At 42.1% G+C, this 21,370-nt stretch overlaps 1 protein-coding gene across 3 annotated transcripts in view; it reads left to right on the plus strand.

The window, feature by feature from the left end:
* The first annotated feature begins 1,074 nt into the window (after positions 1-1,074).
* LOC139544921 (BMP-2-inducible protein kinase-like) overlaps positions 1,075-21,370 on the plus strand; it is a 96,396-nt gene continuing 76,100 nt past the window's right edge. For all 3 annotated transcript variants that reach the window (XM_071352122.1, XM_071352123.1, XM_071352124.1), the window contains exon 1: positions 1,075-2,224. In XM_071352122.1, the coding sequence (XP_071208223.1) occupies positions 2,080-2,224 (145 nt within the window). In that variant the 5' untranslated portion in view covers positions 1,075-2,079. The remainder of the gene's footprint in view (positions 2,225-21,370) is intronic.

Genomic DNA, 21,370 nt, shown 5'->3' on the forward strand with positions numbered 1-21,370 from the left:
GACTGGTTGCACCATTTGGTATAGCAACTGTTCGGCATCCGATCGCAATGTGCTACAGAGAGTAGTGCGTACGGCCCAGTACATCACTGAGGCCAAGCTTCCTGCCATCCATAACCTCTTTACCAGGCGGTGTCAGAGGAAGGACCTAAAAATGGTCAAAGACTCCAGACACCCAAGTCATAGACTGTTCTATCTGCTACCTCACGGCAAGCGGTACCAGAGCCCCATGTCTAGATCCAAAGGGCTTCTTAACAGCTTCTACCTCCAAGCCATAAGACTGCTGAACAGTTAATCCAATGGCTACCCAGACCCCTCTTTTTACGGTCCTGCTACTCACTGTTTATTATCTATGCATAGTCACTTTACCCCTACCTACATGTATTACCTCAATTACCTGGACTAACCTGTAGCCCCGTACATTGACTCGGTACCGGTACCCCCTGTATATAGCCTCGTTATTTATATATTTTTTAGCAACCATTTTCTTATTTACTTAAAAAAACTGCATTGTTGGTTAAGCAAGCATTTCACTGTAAAGTCTGCACCTGTTGTATTCAACACATGTGACAAATACAATTTGATATGATTTATTGTAGCCTAAAGTGATGTCAATGGCTGCGTTTAGACAGGCAGCCCAATTATTCTTTCCACTAATTGGTCTTGAACAATCACATCAGATCTTTTCTGTCAGATCTTTTCTTCAGAGCTGATCTCATTGGTCAAAAGACCAATTAGTGAGAAAAAAAAATCTGAATTGGGCTGCCTGTTTAAACGCAGCCAATGAGAGACATGCCAAGTCACTTCCTCAAAACAACCCTATTCTCATGTGATTTGGACTGGCATGAGGAAACCATTTGAAAACCACTTTGCTTTGTTATCTGTCCAGTTGATATAATCACAAACTCTGACATCGTGTTGAAGGAATCATACAAAACATTTGTCAAATAAGATGAGAAAGGCATGTTCTACACGCTGAACACGTAGACATTTTCTCAATGAGGATCACTATCTACTTGATAAGAAATATTATCAATCAATCCTTTTGAAGCTGTTTTGTGTGTTTCTCCCTCAACCTAACAGAGGAAAGGTGAGACCGTGCAGACTGTCATTCACGCCGCCCCATCATAGAAGCGCCCTGTACGTCTCTGCGCTCCGTACACCACCAATCATAACAATAGGAGGGGACGGACAACGCTGGGTTAGGTTGTCAACTGTCTGATTGGGAAATAACAAACCAAAACCACACATTAGGTGCTGCTGAGAGTCAAGAGAGAGTTGGAAGTTTACCGAGGGGCTGGGACGAAGACAAAATAAACTGAATCGGACGCGACATTTATTGCACTGTGGGTATTCCACTGTGGAGGTGGTGGCTACATGCTGTCCTAGCTATTTTGATAGAAGCTAACGTTAGTGAAGCCAGTCAGCGAGCTAACCACCAACCTTATTGGGAAGTGCCGTGGAGAAGTCGGGGGCTGAGATAGTGGAAAGAAGGAGGGGGAGTGGTTCTTCGACAATAAGTCTGACAAAGGGGCAGTCAGATTGTGGCTACTATTAGCGAGACGAAGCCGCAGACCGTGTTCAACACCGGTAGCGTCCCATATGCTTTGTTGTGTATATCATGCCTTTTAGGACTCATTGTTTTTGAAGCGTCTGCTAACTGTCTCTTGGGTGCAGCAACGCCTGCATGTATGCTAGCTAGTTAGCCACAGTAGCTAGCTAGTTGATATCATTACATTGGCTCTAACGTTAGCCAGCAGCGTGGAGCTCGCTTCAACGTCGAAATAAAAAAAACAATAACATTTGTTGTCTTATTCTGAGGCAACGCTGTTAACCACATAACTAACCGAGCGAACTAGTGAAGAAGAGCAACGTTTCCTCTGTTGATAGCTACGCCTTGCTGTGTCATGACATTCAAGTGTAAGTGAAGTCCCTCCGAAGAGTATGCAGGACAAGAAACGATTTGGGATAAGTATATAGCAAGGGGACAGTGAAATCCTACATTGATTGAAGTTCGTATCGACTGTATCGGCTGCCCAAAGGACTGCATTTGGAGGTCAAGACTGTCAAAAGGAAGCCAGAATGAAGAAGTTCTCCCGAATGCCGAAGTCTGAGAGTGGCGGGCTGGGAGGGGGCTCCGGGTCCGGCTCCGGACTCAGCAACTACTTCGGGAAAGTGTTCGCCGTGGGCCGGTTTCAAGTCACCGTGGAAGAACTCATAGCGGAAGGTATGTCTCTATAGGCCTATGTATGTGTCGTAAGGCTATTGCACATACAGTACATGCATTACATAACACACGAGTAAATACACAGCACCTTCCACTGGCTGTTATTCTTTTTTTATTTGCTATTTATTTAACCTTTTATTTAACTATGTTAGTCTTATTTACAATGACGGCCAAACCCTAACCTGGATGACGCTGGGCCAATTGTGTGCCACCCTATGGGGACTCCCAATCACGGCCGGTTGTGATACAGCCTGGAATCGAACCAGAGTCTGTAGTGACTCCTGTATAGCACTGAGATGCAGTGCCTTAGACTGCTGCGCCACTCTGGAGCCAAGTAAGGGGTGGCATTGATTATTACATTGACAATTACAGTACAGTATGTCAGAATTTATAATAGGGCCTAAACAGTGCAAAATGTCGGTGGCGTTGTTGTTCTATGTATTTGTATTTGCATCTGCAACTTTCCACACTGTTTGCATACTGAACACGCCCCTGTACGGTCTCTAATTTCCCTGTCTCGTTCTGCGTTTCGGTAGTCCTCACTTGACTTTAACATGGAGAAGGCCCATGGCCTGCTGAATGACCCGTCACCAGCTCACAAACTCCGTTGAGGTAGCATCTAGCCCACGTGTCAAACTCATTCCACGGAGGGCCCGAGTGACGGTGTGTTTTCACTCATCCCGTGTACTTGATTGTTTTGAATTAAGGTAACTAATTACTAAAGAACTCACCTCACCTGGTTGTCTAGGGATTCATTGAAAGAGAAGAAACCAAAAAACCCACTGATGCTAGGCCTTCCAGCCCTGATCTAGCCTATAACCTGCTCCCTAATTATACAGGTGTCCTGATCCCACATGTCAACAAGTCACTGACTAACCACTTAACCTGTTCTACCACTCCTTATTTTAAAACAGAAGCTGTCTGTGCACAGGAGAGTATACTGTGTGTGTCAGTCTCCCTCTCAAACGGATACAAGGTCCCTCCCTTTACTGACCTTTTCCAATGAGCTTTGAGAGGGAGGTGAGGAATTTTAGGCCATAACAAGGACGTAGGAAGCAAGGATGACTGCTAGGAACATGTTCAGACGTGGTCTGGAAAGGACCCCACCATTTAGAATTGGGGAAGTGAGGAGCGAAGGAGGAAGTTCATTTTGTTTTTTTCTGAAAGCAAACACTGACTGCCTTCCCCTGGCCTGTTATGCACCTCCGCCATTAACACACAGACGCTGACTGCAGTACACTGTCATGATGCCTGATTCCGTGTAGTTTTTTATCTCCCATATTCCAGTTATTTATTTTTTCCAGGTTTCTGTTTTTTCCCCCCAATTTTTCACGTTTTAATTTTTCAGGATTGTTGAATTCGGTTTTAATGTCTGTATTCCGTGATTCCGTCTGTAGATTTTATAGGGCCCTACATTCCCCGTAAAAGCTCTGTAGCCTAATGATCCTTCTCTATATTAGAATAGAGCTTAAACTACATTTTATTTGAAGTATGGCTTAATGAAGATGCTTTACACTGACGCCCATAGACAGTGCAGCAGGATATATCTAATGTTATGCAACTTCCTTTGCGCCACGTCTCAGAAACACTTTTTGTGTCCCGAATGACAGCCTCTTCCCTACATATTGCACTACTTTTGACCAGAGCCCTATGGACCATGGTCAAAAGTAGTGCACTACATAGGTAATAGGGTGTAATTTGGGTCGTAGACACTGACTTAAGGACGATCACGATGGCACCCAGCCTCAACCCATTGGACATAAACTACACTATTCACACTATGAAAAAGATACTCTAGTTGGTGTAATAGAACCCAATCAACTGATATGAATCACCTCGGCGATGGAGTTTTGAATCATCGTGATCCTACTGGAATAAAACACCACTCTTTTACAGAAGAGGCTGTAAGCCCAGTGTCACAATGTAATCACATGAAGTTACTGAAATCTTCATTTGAGAAGCAGAGTGTGAAGTTCGGTGGTTCCAACTGCGTCCGTCCCGTAGGATTGGTGGTTAAACAAGCACCATTCATTCAATCTTTCCTTCAGGAAACCATCAAGGACATCCTCATTCTTCTCTAGAGGAAACCACGGATCCAACACGGCAAAAACAAGGAAGTGGAAACCATGGGTGAATCTCAACTGTATTTCCTTGATTCCTAGCATCATCCTTCTCAAAAAGCATTGGCGGAGAAAATCCAAGGGAAGTAACCTCCGGTCTCCTGCTCTAATGTTCTTTGAGAAGGAGACGAAAAGGGAAATGTGAGGAATCAAGTAAATATTACTGAGGTTCACCCTGGGACTTAGAATGGAGCCTCAGGCTAGTCGCCCTGTGACTTCAGCATTGTAAAGGTATTGGAATGGGGCCTCGGGCTAGTCACCCTGTGACTTCAGCATTGTAAAGGTATTGGAATGGGCCTCAGGCTAGTCGCCCTGTGACTTCAGCATTGTAAAGGTATTGGAATGGGGCCTCAGGCTTGTTGGCGTTCCACCGAGGAATTGAGGACACAAAGCAAGGGCAGAGACGCTCGGCTAATCTGAATGCTCGCCTCTCTCTGGCCCCCTCTTAAGACCGGCTGCCCTGCTTGCAGCCGGGTGGTGTCTGTCAAAGGGTCGTTGCTGGTGTGACTTTGCTCTCTTTCTGTCTCAGGAAACAACTCAATGAATCATGGAATGTTCCTCAGAGGGAGGCTCATCTCCGCCACCCCCTCTATTTTTCTCCTATCTTTATCTCTACCCCATTTCTCGCTCTTCTCTCTCGCTCTTCTCTCACTCCCTCTCTTTTGCCCCCCTCTGTACCAGAGCTGTGCCAGTTTAATGAAAAGCATGAGATTCCCTCAAAGCCCAACTTAACAGAGAATGTGGTCTGCTCTGCACAAAATGTTATAGGAGGAAGTAATGTGAAGTGTGTGAGTAACCTAAGCTTCTAACCTGGGAGGTATCCTAGCTTTTTGACCATCCTTTTCAGGGCACTAAAAGCTCCAACTTTATTTTGAAGAGTGAACTTTTCTATTGTTTTCAGTGTACTTTTAATCGATTGGCTTTTCTTTTGACAATTTTGAAAAATACTCACATTTGTCTTGTGTGATCAAGTCAGTATCTTTTTATTGTCCAAATTAGGATGTTTGTGGGGAAGGTTCAGTAAAAAAAAATACATGGCGTTTCAACTCTGCTCATCATTGTCCAGTGCTAAGCATCAGTCACAACAGAATGGTTGTATCTAGCTATGAGCAGGAACACACACAAAACAACACAGGAAAATGTGGCACAGGACATTTGACTGGTAAATTTATATTTTAATTTACTGGACATTTCAGAAATATACCGGACTCATACTCATTGCCTGATTAGGGCATCCACCCACTTTGCGCAGAATTACAAAAATCACATATAGATTATGGTCATTCGTTTTAACAGAACAGTCGACTCGAGGATGCGATGGCGTGCGACCTTAACGAATTCCGATGCGCAGATTGAACATTTTATATTAACTGGGCACACTTGTCCTTAGTCTACAAGACCAGTAATGAACAGCAAAATCACCTAGTTTATGTCAATCTACTAGTAGAAAAGTTAACCTATTCTATTGGTCAGCTTGTCTAGAAAGAAATAGCCTTTTCCAAACAGACTTTGGGACAGTTGTGGGTCGATTAGATCCCAAATTCATACAACCAGTGGGCCTAGGATACATCCAAAACATGTTAAAAAGCAATGAGGCTGATGGAACAGATCAGAACATTCAGATTCAAATGTTGATACATTATTTCTACACATAAGCGCAGCAATGCGCACAAGGCCGTAGGCCACATGCAAATGTTGGTTCTGTAATGCAATTGGCGGGAAAAAAACACCATTGTCATAAAGCGTACTGTACCTGCCAGTGGTTTCATGAGACGGAGATGAAAATATCTGTTACAAAGAGGGGAGATGTAAAGATGCAACAACTAGCATGGGTTGCTAATATGACTAGGATTATCATCAACTAGCATGGGATGCTAATATGACTAGGATTATCATCAACTAGCATGGGATGCTAATATGACTAGGATTATCATCAACTAGCATGGGTTGCTAATATGACTAGGATTATCATCAACTAGCATGGGTTGCTAATATGACTAGGATTATCATCAACTAGCATGGGTTGCTAATATGACTAGGATTATCATCAACTAGCATGGGATGCTAATATGACTAGGATTATCATCAACTAGCATGGGATGCTAATATGACTAGGATTATCATCAACTAGCATGGGATGCTAATATGACTAGGATTATCATCAACTAGCATGGGTTGCTAATATGACTAGGATTATCATCAACTAGCATGGGTTGCTAATATGACTAGGATTATCATCAACTAGCATGGGATGCTAATATGACTAGGATTATCATCAACTAGCATGGGATGCTAATATGACTAGGATTATCATCAACTAGCATGGGATGCTAACATGACTAGGATTATCATCAACTAGCATGGGTTGCTAATATGACCAGGATTATCATCAACTAGCATGGGATGCTAATATGACTAGGATTATCATCAACTAGCATGGCTTGCTAATATGACCTGGAATTGTGCCTTTGGCTACTGGTCAGTGAAAGAAAGTTGAATTGAAAACCAATAGAATATGAGCGAAATAGGCTACTGGTTTCAGTGGCCTATGGAAGTCCTTTTTAATTGCCTCCTCGTTTGTATGGTCTGATTTTGGCTAGGCTACTTTGTAGCGAGGTAAGACGACATGTTTCATAACATTAACTAAAACGTTCAGGTTTTAAACAATTTTAAATATGTTTTCATACTACTTCAGCTCAATGCAAAGTGGTGTGTGATGCACTGAAGTCTGCCTACCATTGCCTATTTTTAATTTTTAAAATTTTAAAATTTAACCTTTTTATTTAACTAGGCAAGTCCAGTTTAAGAACAAATTCTTATTTACAATGACGGCCTACCCCCGGCCAAACCTGGATTCGAACCAGGGACTGCAGTGACGGCTCTTGCACTGAGATGCAGTGTCCACTCAGGAGCTCGAGCCTATGCACTTGAATGGCGAATGGGAAGCGTGCTTCAATCACCAGTTGAGAAATAGAAACAGTTTTGATAGACACATTTTTTTTGCTATTTTTAACACGTCATTGCATTTTGAATTGTTGTGCAATTATTAGGCTTATAAAAATAAAAAAAATCACGTTTCACTCAAACGGCAAATTGTGAGCTGTTTGACAAGCTGTAGCAGCTGCTCTCGTGCTGTGTGAAATGATTTTCCCGCTCAAACGAGGCTCTGTATCTGTATGCTGTTGGCTTGTGATAAATAAAATACATAACGACTAAAGAAAAATACACGCGCCGATTTAATTCCGCGAAGTTATGCAAATTGACCTTTAAACCGATAAGCATGACCATTCAAATGTATTTACATTGTCTGGAAGGCTAAAAGGCATTCTTTTGCAATGGGATTTTTTTTTCCTTGTCCCAGACACTTTGCCAGCGCCAATTTTTATTTATCGACCAAAAAGCCAGCTATTACCGGCTAACGGAAACCCTGACACACACACACATACACTGCAGTGGTTTTATCTAGTGATAAGCAAGAACTTAGTTTTTTCCACTCTCCTCCCACCACATTGCTCTCAGTCTCTCTGATGAGGTCTGTCACTGTCTCAGAGATGGTTACAGAAATGACAAGATGGGATCTAGTCACAGGAAGTCACCCGTGGCCTACTATCTCTCTTCCTCGACCCATAGGCTATAGGTTGACTGACTCACTTGTCACCTATACGGGATAGCAGACTTGACTAGGTTTCCTACTCTTGTCCTCTCGCCACAGGCAATCGCCTAAAACTCCTCTGCGTCTTGACACTCACGTTATGTGATACGTGGTTGACCGTAAGTACATAGTCAAATCAAATTTTGGGCCAATATATAAAAGTGAATTAAAGGACTGATAGAATGGTGGTGGGGGGTGGTTCCTTTCTGGAGCCAGCCAATCTCCTCAGGCTGATTTTGTGTTTTGGTAGCAGACTGAGTAAGTAAGCAGGTATGGTCTGTGTCTCAAATTTGCACAGGGCACATAGTGCTCTGGTCTATAGTAGTGCGCTATATAGACCAGAGCCCTATTCCCTATATAGTGTACTACTATAGACCAGAGCCCTATTCCCTATATAGTGTACTACTATAGACCAGAGCCCTATTCCCTATATAGTGCACTACTTTAGACCAGAGCCCTATTCCGTTCCCTAAAGTAGTGCACTATATAGGGAAGAGGATGCAATTTGGAACACAGAAAGAGACCGTCTGATCCCTTCTCCAATACCGAACAGACACACACACCCCATCAGGGTTCTGTTCCCCCTTCCTTAAAGCTACCAGGCAGACAAGCTAGCCTACATCTGTTTATGTAACAGTGCTGGGCTTGCAAATGTCAGCTTGTCTGTCGCACAGCCGACCAAGAGGAAATGTCTCTCTGCCCTTTTTTTTGTTGTGTTTTTTGTTTTGTTTTACGAAATCAACGACACCAGACATTTCAGGTTGTCAGTATCACTGGTCTCAGTCAGTCGCTCACCTGCGGTGTTAGTCCGTAGCCACGGCAATGAGGTGTAAGTGCATTCCAAATGGCACCATATTTCCTGTATAGGGAACACACTCTGGTCTAGTGCTCTATGTAGTGAAGCAGCTGAGCCTACTTTGCCCAGAGAAGTTCTTCTCTGTGTTTTAACTTGTATTGTTCCTTGCTTTGCATGAGAGAAGTTCAGGTTTTATGGTGCTCAGTTGAATTTATTTCCTGTCTTTAGGAGCTTTTTTCCCCCAGCCCTAAAACAAATTTTTGTGATTTGAATTCCCTTTTTTTATAGTAAGATAATGTTTGTATATAGGAGATCACCATTATTACCAAGTCTAAATGGACTACCACAAAACACAATGCATCCTGGGAAAGTCCTCTGCGTGTATGTACAGTTGATGCATTTGAGAGAGAAAAAGGGAAGTGAGCCTGTAGTTTCACTCACAGAACATGCTGATGGTGTCACTATTTTAAATTAAATTTTCTGTCAGCAAAATTCAGAAACCAAGCCTGCCCTACACACTCACTCAGTTTGATCACGACAAACAGCCTCAACATTGTTCTGTTGTGTAATCAGCTTTTTGTATCTTGACCAGAGGCCTTTGTTTTGAGAGATGAGCGCAAACTGAGAGGCTAGATCAGGGCTCTCCAACCCTGTTCCTGGAGAGCTACCATCCTGTAGGTCTTCTCTCCAACCCTGTTCCTGGAGAGCTACCGTCCTGTAGGTCTTCTCTCCAACCCTGTTCCTGGAGAGCTACCATCCTGTAGGTCTTCTCTCCAACCCTGTTCCTGGAGAGCTACCGTCCTGTAGGTCTTCTCTCCAACCCTGTTCCTGGAGAGCCACCATCCTGTAGGTCTTCTCTCCAACCCTGTTCCTGGAGAGCTACCGTCCTGTAGGTCTTCTCTCCAACCCTGTTCCTGGAGAGCTACCGTCCTGTAGGTCTTCTCTCCAACCCTGTTCCTGGAGAGAGCTACCGTCCTGTAGGTCTTCTCTCCAACCCTGTTCCTGGAGAGAGCTACCATCCTGTAGGTCTTCTCTCCAACCCTGTTCCTGGAGAGAGCTACCATCCTGTAGGTCTTCTCTCCAACCCTGTTCCTGGAGAGCTACCATCCTGTAGTGTACCTGATTGTAATAATTTGGCTGATAAGCTGAATCAGGTTAGTTACAACTGGATTTGGATGGATAACCTCCAGTAACCTGGTTGGTTACAGCTGGCTAGAGTCGTATTCAATGGGGCCCACAATGGAAAACGTTTTCGACTGAAAGAAAAGAAGAAAAAAAATAGTTTCTCAGGATTTTTTCCCTAGGACTTCTTTCTTATAAGTCCAAGAAGTTTCTTCCGTTTTGTTGTGACCCTAATGACCCTTATCATGTAAACATGGTTTCCATGTAGTCCCTCTCTGCTTTCAGTCTGTTTTTCTTCTGTTTTGTTTTCTAATGGTTTCCATGCACACAGCTGCTGTGGTCACAGTAAAACACAGGGCTTCGAACTGTGTCTTTGTCTCAAAATGGTATCCTAACCCCTATGTAGTGCACTACTGTTGACCAGAGCTCTGGGTCTGGTTTAAAGTAGTCAAGAAATAGTGCACAACATAAAGGTTAGGTTACCATTTTGGGACACTACTTGATCTCATTTTGCTACTTATCGTTGAGGTACGGACCACTGCGGGGTTATCGGACCCAAGTATTAGCCACGGCCATTCTAGAAATGACAGAATGATGTAATAGAATTGTGTCATCGTTGATTATATATATTTTTTTGTCCAGCACATGGTAGACCTTATTCTACGTATAATAAATGTTAAGTGGATATGGACTTAACTTGGATTGGAAAGGCTTCAGTTTGTTTTTATATATATATATATATATATATATATATATATATAATAGACATACACAACAGTAATACTTTTTCATGAGATAACCATGAACAATAACTAGTAATGCTACATAGTTCTGGAACGTTCCTTTTTCAGGCACAAATAGTAATACAGTGAATTCGGAAGGTTTTCAGACCCCTTGACTTTTTCCACATTTTGTTATGTTACAGCCTTATTCTGAAATTGATTAAATAAATGTTTTCCCCCTCATCAATCTACACACAATACCCCATATTGACAAGGCAAAAACAGGTTTTTAGAAATGTGCTAATTTATTATAAATTTAAAGCTGATATCACATTTACATAAGTATTCAGACCCTTTATTCAGTACTTTGTTGAAGCACCTTTTGGCAGCGATTACAGCCTCGAGTCTTCTTGGGTATGATGCTACAAGCTTGGCACACCTGTATTTGAAGAGTTTTTCCCATTCTTCTCTGCTGATCCTCTCAAGCTCTGTCAGGTTGGATGGGGAGCGTCGCTGCACAGCTATTTTCAGGTCTCTCCAGAGATGTTCGGTCGGGTTCAAGTCTGGGCTCTGGCTGGGCCACTCAAGGACATTCAGAGACTTGTCCAGAAGCCACTCCTGCATTGTCTTGGCTGTGTGCTTAAGGTGGTTGTCCCGTTGGAAGGTGAACCTTTGCCCCAGTCTGAGCTCCTGAGTGCTCTGGAGCAGGTTTTTATCAAGGATCTCTCTGTACTTTGCTCTGTTCATCTTTCCCTCGATCCTGACTAGTCTCCCAGTCCCTGCCGCTGAAAAACATCCCCACAGCATGATGCTGCCACCACAATGCTTCACCTTGGAGATGGTGCCAGGTTTCATCCAGACGTGACGGGATAGTGTTCTCGGGTTGATGAGAGGTGTTGGGTTTGGCCAGACCTAGTGTTTTCCTTGATGGCCAAAAAGCTCAATTTTAGTCTCATCTGACCAGAGTACCTTCTTCCATATGTTTGGGGAGTCTCCAACATGCCTTTTGGCGAACACCAAACATGTTCGCTTATTTTTTTCTGGACACTTTTCCGTTAACCCCAGCTCTGTTGAGCGTACGGCTTAAAGTGGTCTTATGGACAGATATTCCAATCGCCACTGTGGAGCTTTGCAGCTCCTTCAGGGTTATCTTTGGTCTCTTTGTTGCCTCTCTGATTAATGCCCTCTTTGAGTTTTGGTGGGCGGACCTCTCTTGGCAGGTTTGTTGTGGTGCCATATTCTTTCATTTTTTAAATAATGGATTTAATGATGCTCCTCCGTGGGTTGTTCAAAGTTTCGGATATTTTTTTTGTAACCCAACCCTGATCTGTACTTCTCCACAACTTTGTCCCTGACCTGTTTGGAGAGCTCCTTGGTCTTCATGGTGCCGCTTGCTTGGTGCTGCCTCTTGCTTAGTGGTGTTGCAGACTCTGGGGCCTTTCAGAACAGGTGTATATATACTGAGATCATGTGACAGATCATGTAACACTTTGCACACAGGTGGACTTTATTTAACTAATTATGTGACTTCTGAAGGTAATTGGTTGCAGCAGATTTCATTTAGGGGCTTCATAGCAAAGGGGGTAAATACATATGCATGCACCACTTTTCTGTTTTGTTTGTAAAAATAAAAAGTGTCCATTACATGAAATCCAAATAAAAATCCATTTAAATTACAGGTTGTAATGCAACAAAATAGAAAAAACGCCAAGGGGGATGAATACTTTTGCAGGGAAGTGTGTGTAGATCGATCGATGTATCTGTCCTCCTTTTCTAAACAACAAACAGTCCTTCTTTCTAAACAACATCTTTGTTGCTAGGCAGGAAATTGAGTGACGTGGGCAATAAACTGTTTCTTCTCCCTTAACGTGTCCTGACCTCGCACCCCCCCCCCCCCTTTCCTCACTAAACCACATCTCTCCACCCTTATCATTGCCTGCCACGTGTGATTGCCTTTCCTTTACTCAATACATTCACCCTTACAGATACCCGTTAACTTCTGGTGTAAAAACTAGATTATGCCACTCAATATTACAATAGGATACTTGATTAATAAGAATATTTCAAGTTTAGAACTCATCAATAGTTGAAATCAAATTATGAATCACTTATTATAAGACTTCACCTTTTTTATAACTGTAAAATAAATATGATCGTAATTTAGTGATGGTACAAATTTGGCTCCATTTCATGTAACTGACGACAGAACATTTTCAACCGATCGTCCTCTGAGCAACGCAGAAACACCGTTCGAATGTCTACGGACTCTTGACAACTTCAGCTGTACGCACAAAGTGATTTCGTTCCTCATGTGACCAAGAGAAAGTGGTCGTATTTCAATAGCGGAGGTGCATAAAGATGGCGGCTCCAATCCACTTACCACAAATTCCTCGTTTTGCTAAGACCGCCATCTTTTTTAATGTAATTTTTATTTTGTATGATTATTAGCACAGTACACACCACCCCAATTTTTATCTTCAAGACGCCGGCAATTTGAAAAACGGAAAAGGTAGATTGTGCAGATTATTTTATTTATTGTTAAAACGATGTCCTTCTGCCTTATCCACGTACGCCATTCTACGAAATGATTTAGTATTTTTTTCATGTTGAGAGCTCTAAATCTGTCAGAGAATACCACAGTGAGATGAAACCACCATTTCTGGATTCACTAGACAGTCCCCCTTTAATATGCCGTCTCCCAGGCTCCGTCGCTCACAGGCAGAAGAAATCAGTGATTTTGTCTGGATGGGCAGGAAATGTGACACGTCACTCCCTATGCAAATGTGGAGAGTGAAACCTGACTTGAAATCAGCTCTACTGACAGAGTGGTAGCAGAGAGGACTTTCTGCCACTACAAGGTACTGGACCCTGTAACGTTCACAGAGTACTTTGTACACCAACGTGTTGGTCAGAACTGGCCCAAACCGCAAAAAAAAAACCCTAAGACCTAAAAGCAGCATACAGTCATAAGAATGGGGTATATTGAATTGATAATGTATGAATGATGGTTAATGACTACAGCCTTCATTTGCAAATATTAGTTCAAATGCTTTGACTCCATTTGATTTATTTGTCTTTGCTGAGACTAACTGTGGGTAAAATGCTGCCTGTTACCCATCCATCTACATTATTAGCATACTGTAACTGATAATGAATGGGTGGATTGTGGCTCCTTTTGTCCTGCTCTTGTACCCTATAAAGAATGCTGCTGGTACGATGCAGCTCTCTCTCTCTGGGTCCCATGACGGAGCGGTCTATCCTTTGTGCTGGATCATTCAACCCTTCTCTATCCGTCTCTCTATATAATCATCATTGTCTCTTTTGTGTTATTCCAAATGAATTATTTTCCGACCAACCAACTTATTTACGGCATCCCAAATGACACCCTATTCCCTACATAGTGTGCTACTTTTGACCAGAGCCCTATGACACCCTATTCCCTACATAGTGTGCTACTTTTGACCAGAGCCCTATGACACCCTATTCCCTACATAGTGTGCTACTTTTGACCAGAGCATTATGGGTCGTGGGATGTCTCATTATTCATCCCATTGGGGTTTGGGTGGGCATCGGGCCAAGTGAACTTTGGCGCTTCGGAAAGACTAAAAAAGAAAAAGATAGCTGGACTGTTGTGGATTAATTGATTTGCACAGAATAGTGTATTTTTGATTAATTGCAGGTGAACAAAATGAGATGCCTCAAACGTTCTCATTCTTGGTCTATCATTTTATTTAACCGTTTAACTAGGCAAGTCGGTTAGGAACAGATTCTTATTTACAGACTGCCTACCAAAAGGCCTCCTACGGGGACAGGGGCTGGGATTAAAAATAAAAAATATAGGACAAAACACACATCCCGACAAGTGAGACAACACTACAACATGAAGAGAGACCAAAGACTACAACATGAAGAGAGACCAAAGACTACAACATGAAGAGAGACCAAAGACTACAACATGAAGAGAGACCAAAGACTACAACATGAGGAGAGACCAAAGACTACAACATGAGGAGAGACCAAAGACTACAACATGAAGAGAGACCAAAGACTACAACATGAAGAGAGACCAAAGACTACAACATGAAGAGAGACCAAAGACTACAACATGAGGAGAGACCAAAGACTACAACATGAAGAGAGACCAAAGACTACAACATGAAGAGAGACCAAAGACTACAACATGAAGAGAGACCAAAGACGATAAGGCAGCAACACATGACAGCACAACATGGTATCAACACAAAACATGGTATAAACATTATTGGGCACAGACAACAGCACAAAGGGCAAGAAGGTAGAGATTATTTATAATGAGGACTGTCTGTTAACCAGGAGAGTCTGTGGCAAATCCTTCACATGTACTCACTTATCAAGCCTAAAACTAGTGTTGAATTATAAATAATCCTGTAGCTACAGGAAATGTGGATTATAATTAATAGACATTTTTGTAGGGGTTGTTACATTTGTAGTTGGCAAATCAAGTGACATTTTTAATTGGAAATTACAAACTTCAGAAGCCTTTTTTAAACACTACACGTTTGCATTTAAATGACCTGCAACAACAGTGCGATCAAATTAAGATTATTGTATATATGTTGGGCAAAGTTTGCCATAGCTGACTTAACTAACCTAAATGTTTGTAGAAGTGTTGCTCTGAATTGGAAGTCATGCCGCGAAACAGACCATATCTTTGTCGAATCGAATGAATTGAGCGTTTAAAAAAAAAAAGGAAACGGCCACATTGTTCCACTGACAAGTGAGAACAGACATGGGCTTGATCCCAATTTACACCCTATTCCCTATTATAGTGCACTACTTTTGACCTGACCCCTATTGGCCACCACTTTATGTAGGGAATAGGGTGCTGATTGGGATGTAGACAGAGTGTTATTATTTTTCTCCACAGCCAGTGTGGTTTATTTATCCTAGTGCTGACCCCATTTAGTTGATTATTTGGTTGATTGGCTGTGTTGTTGGATAGATTTTAATAGATTAAATTTATTTTTATTTTTTAGAGCGGTTGCAAATTTGATAAATCTTCATGACACCAGAGAGACACTTGTATGATTTTGCGCCTGTCTCAGTGGACTAACTCGTTGAGTCCGCCGGGGATGGCACGGTCCATCACTCTTAACATGCTGACTAGATCGGGCGCGCGCATTCACATGTTGATTTTTGTCCAGCCACACCAGACGCGATCAGGGCACGCAGGTAGAAATATCAAAACTAACTCAGAATCAAATGTATTTATAAAGCCCTTCTTACATCAGCTGATATCTCAAAGTGCTGTACAGAAACCCAGCCTAAAACCCCAAACAGCAAGCAATGCAGGTGTAAAAGCACGGTGGCTAGGAAAAAGTCCCTAGAAAGGCCAAAACCTAGGAAGAAACCTAGAGAGGAACTAGGCTATGAGGGGTGGCCAGACCTCTTCTGGCTGTGCCGGGTGGAGATTATAACAGAACATGGCCAAGATGTTCAAATGTTCATAAATGACCAGCATGGTCAAACTCAGAGCCAACTATATTAGTTTGGGGACAGGTCTAAAAGCATTCATGGCAAATTAGCTAGCTACCTTGCTGTTGCTAGCTAATTTGTCCTGGGATATAAACATTGGGTTGTTATTTTACCTGAAATGCACAAGGTCCTCTACTCTGACATTCCATCTACAGATAAAACGGTACACGAAGTTCGTTCTAGATCATCGCTCATCCTTCAGGCTTCTTCTTTGGACTTTATATGGCGGTTGGCCACCAACTTTAAGGTGCATTACCACCACCAACTGGACTGGAGTGTGGACCTCAGTTCATCTTTCAATCACCCACGTGGGTATATGCTCCTAAAAACCAATGAGGAGATGGGAGAGGCAGGACTTGCAGCGTCAAGCGTCACAAATAGTGATATTTTAGCGCCTGGCTATGCAGATGCTCGTGAGCAGTTTGGATGCAATGATTGAATAAACATGTATGTGTACATTTATTTTGCACGTAACACGAGCGGTGTGGTCAGCATGTAAGACCGGCAACGTAAGGCATTTATTTGCCTTGATAAAATGTATTTAAAAAAAGTTAGATTGCATCCGTTTCGAAATTGCGTTGGTTTTCTATAAATGGCGCCTGCCTTGGACCTGACGCCGGTTGTGTGAGTTCCTTAGGCCTACAGTAGGTGTGAATATAATATGTCTTGGGTATAATTTTAAAATGTTGAGTCAAGAAGAACGAAAGTGTTGCTAAGATGCACATGGTGTGTCTCTCTCCACAATGTGCTCTTTCCCGTGAAGTCATGCTCATTCATTGTTCCATAACTTCATTGTGTGAATTGTTTTGTCCTTTTTTGTTTCTCCATTTTATATATATATATCACCAGTAGTACATTGACCATTTAGTACCCGTCATTTTTAATTTATAAACGCATTCAATATATTATTAGTCATTTACCGTCGTTTACCGTTTGTCGTTGTCGACGTGTTGTTTGCAGAGCTCCAAACCTATGCTACACTTGGGTTTATTTCATTCCATGTAAAAATTTTGCCAAGTTATTCATCGTCTCTTTTTTTTTTTTTTTGGAGTGCTCCTGTCAATGTTGAGTATGAACGCACACCTGATTACACATTGAAGTAGGCTACCTGGCCTGCGCACAAATGTATAAATGTGCCCATTTGTGGATCTGATAGTATTTCTGATGGTCTTAACTCACCACCATTAATGAGCTGTGGAGCTTCTCAAAGTAATGTTTTCTTCACCTCAAACAGCAAGTAAACAAAGTCTGTTCTTTACATCCATTGAGAATGACAATAGTTCCTCAATGTATATGAAAAATATTTCCAGCTCTCTCCCTTTCGATAACCACCGAGCCTCGGTGTGAAAGGGGAAGATGCCATGCTCTGATCCAGTGGAAACGTCATAAAACAACTGATTACTTTGTATCCCTTGTGCATATACAGCCATCTGTTCAGAGCTCACTGGTGCAGGAAACTCTCTGCTCACTGGTGCAGGACGCTCACTGCTCACTGGTGCAGGACGCTCACTGCTCACTGGTGCAGGAAACTCTCTGCTCACTGGTGCAGGAAACTCTCTGCTCACTGGTGCAGGAAACTCTCTGCTCACTGGTGCAGGAAACTCTCTGCTCACTGGTGCAGGAAACTCTCTGCTCACTGGTGCAGGAAACTCTCTGCTCACTGGTGCAGGACGCTCACTGCTCACTGGTGCAAGGAACTCACTGCTCACTGCTCACTGGTGCAAGGAGCTCACTGCTCACTGGTGCAAGGAGCTCACTGCTCACTGGTGCAAGGAGCTCACTGGTGCAAGGAGCTCACTGGTGCAAGGAGCTCACTGGTGCAAGGAGCTCACTGGTGCGAGGAACTCACTGCTCACTGGTGCAGGAAACTCACTGCTCACTGGTGCAGGAAGCTCACTGCTCACTGGTGCAGGAAGCTCACTGGTGGAGGAAGCTCACTGCTCACTGGTGGAGACTGCTCACTGGTGCAGGAAGCTCACTGCTCACTGGTGCAGGAAGCTCACTGGTGCAGGAAGCTCACTGGTCACTGGTGCAGGGCCCAGAATAGTTGATACAATTTTGCAGGTTTGCTAGCTGATCTTCTGGGTGGACCCAGTTGATAGTTAATACAATGTTTCAATTTCGTTGCAGACAGGCGGAGTACAGAAATGAACATAAGCAAATGTCCATGTGTAGCCAATGATATTTATCAGAATATTTTAAACCTGCAATGTTTTTATTTTTGGGCAATAGAAGTTACTTGCGTTGGTATATATAGGCCCAATTCTGGCTTCTTTAGCTGCCAATGGCTCACGGTGTAGCCTATCATACAAACTTTTTTTTAGATTTTATTTATTTGGATTTAGAATTTACATGAACAAACATGACAATGGTTTTGACATACGAAGACATTATTATAATTGAAATGAAACTGTTCTACAAAAAATGTGCAATTGAAAAATCATAACTGGCACGTAGAATGGTAAAATAAATTGTCGCTCCAAATGGAAAAGGGTGCAAACATCAGGTGTAGCCTATTAACGGCAACTTCAGGAGCGTAACAATCAAATTTCAATCAATCAAATGTATTTATAAAGCTTTTTTTTTTTTTTTTTTTTTTAACACATCAGCCGATGTCACAAAGTGCTTATACAGAAACCCAGCCTAAAACCCCCAAACAGCAAGCAATGCAGAAGCACGGTGGCGAGGAAATACTCCCTAACAGCAGAATCTGTGAAAGCCAGCAGCAGCGGGAGGAGGGTCGAACTGTTTTTAAATTTTTGTTCTTCTGGTTATCTTGACCTCTTGAGACAATTGTGTCTTTTTAAATATTTAATCAAACTGTGTGCTTAAAGCATCAGACAAGCTCAGTGCATATAGTTGATTTTATTCAAACACAGGATGTGTCTATATGGAAAAATAGATGTTTAAAATGTCGAAAGAACAGATGACTCTTGGTTAACCAACACATTTTTGGGGGGGAGAGGGGACAGCCCTGATTTCTCCACAGCCACTCACTGAACATGTGTTCCAAGAATGTCAACACTGACAAGCTCAAAGTCGGCAGGGTTATTTCCATATCTTTACACAAACAAGCAGTCCTTGCTTCGACCAAGTTCTCTGTTTTGATCTCTGGTTCAGGTTAATTTCACAATAACAGAGTGACATTGAGACTCATATTTTTCACTTTAAAATGTTTGTCAAACAAAAACCAGAGATTGCAAAGTTAAACAAACCATACAACTCTATGCACAAGGACTACTTAAAAAAAAATATGTCTACATAAAAATGTCACAAACACATTTACTTGAACAGTTCATATTCAAAGTTTGGTAACAGATTTACGGCACAAACCGTCAAAAGGTGGTTTGTTCAACTTTGCATTCATTGGCTTATGTTAGACTCAGATTCTTTCACTTAAAAAATGTCTGTGTCACTCTGTTACAGGTGTGATTTGAAGGGTACACAAATCTTAGTCCTGCGTGTTCGGGCTGGGAGCCTAAGTGAAATAAATAATGATAATCTTAAGGTTAGGTATTAACCTCAGAAGGATTAAGGTTTGGGATAGGTTTGAGGAGTTAGCCTACCGAGGTCAACTCGATCAACTCGGGATAACCTGTACCACGAAAGTGGCTGACCTTTTTATCCAGGTAAATTTCTATGGCAACAAATCCTTCAGAACTAACCTGCTCCGGGGCAGGCTAAGTCTGAGTTAGCTGCGAGGAAGTATTAGGCTATTTTGAAAAATCTTTCCAACAATCACCGCTTCGATATTCACCAAGAGCAAAATATCATCGTAATCTGATGATCCCCATATATCCAGTGGAATAGGTTAGTTGATACAGCTTCAGGATGGATCCAGTTGATTTTTTCATACGATGTTGCTCATCACTAGACAACTCAAGTCAAGGCCGATTTAGAAAGGGATGAATGTGATGGACAGGAACCGACTTTTCATCAGTAAATATTTGTTATTTGTCAGCTTTATGTAGGCTATTTTTACTTAGTTGACAAATCAAATTTCTATTTCTCACATACACATGGTTAGCCGATTATTAATGCGAGTGTAGCGAAATGCTTGACAATGGAAGTTTATAGGCCAACTGCTGCATTGGCCATCTATTTAGCCACCAATGATCACGTTGTATCAGTGTGGCAGGGGCTGGTGCTTTCACATTAGTTTATTTATTTATTTATTTCTATACTCTATACTCGTATGATTTTAATACAATTTTTGACTATGGTCGAATTTTCACGCAATGTAAGTGAAACATTCAGGTTTCAAACAATTTAGTAGGTTTTCAAAATGCATACTGCCTCCAGCTCACATTGTAAAATGGTGGGTAATACTGAACAAAAATATAAACGCAACATGCAGTAATTAAAAAAATATTTTACTGAGTTACAGTTCATATGAGGAAATCAGTCAATTAAAATGAATTCATTAGGCCCTAATCTATGGATTTCACATGACTGGGCAGGGGGTGCAGCCATGGGTTGGCCTCGGGCCCACCCACTGAGGAGCCAGGCCCAGCCAATCAGATTGAGTTTTTCCCCACAAAAGGGCTTTATTACAGACAGAAATACTCCCCAGCACCCCTTCAGACAATCCCGCAGGTGAAGAAGCTGGATGACAAGGTCTTTGGCTGGCGTGGTTACACGTGGTCTGCCATTGAGTCCAGTTGGAAGTACTGTCAAATTCTCTAAAACGATGTTGGAGGCAGCTTATGTCTGTGGCATTGTGTTGTGTGACAAAACTGCACATTTTCAGTGGCCTTTTATTGCCCCCAGCACAAGGTCCACATGTGTAATGATCATGCTGTTTAATCAACTTCTTGATATGCCACATCTGTCAGGTGGATGGATTATCTTAGCGAAGAAGAAATGCTCACTAACAGGGATGTAAACAAATGTTGTGCTCAAAGTTTTGCGAGATACACTTTTTGTGTGTATGGATATTTTATTTAAGCTCATGAAACATGGGACCAACACATTTACATGTTGCGTTTTTATATTTTTGTTCGGTATATATGGATCAGACAACGTCAGTAGAATAGGCTTTTTTTGTTGCATAAAAAAAAAGATTCTGCTAATGTTTCCAGTCATATATAAAGTCATATATAAAGTGTTGTAGAATTGCATAAAATGTGTTTATTTAAATGCTAATAAATACCATTGCACTTTTCTGATAGGCCTACTCTACACCACTATGTGCTCAGCCATGCATTGAACAGTCTTTTT

Source organism: Salvelinus alpinus, chromosome 19 (genome assembly GCF_045679555.1).
Source record: "Salvelinus alpinus chromosome 19, SLU_Salpinus.1, whole genome shotgun sequence".
NCBI classification, from domain to species: domain Eukaryota; kingdom Metazoa; phylum Chordata; class Actinopteri; order Salmoniformes; family Salmonidae; genus Salvelinus; species Salvelinus alpinus.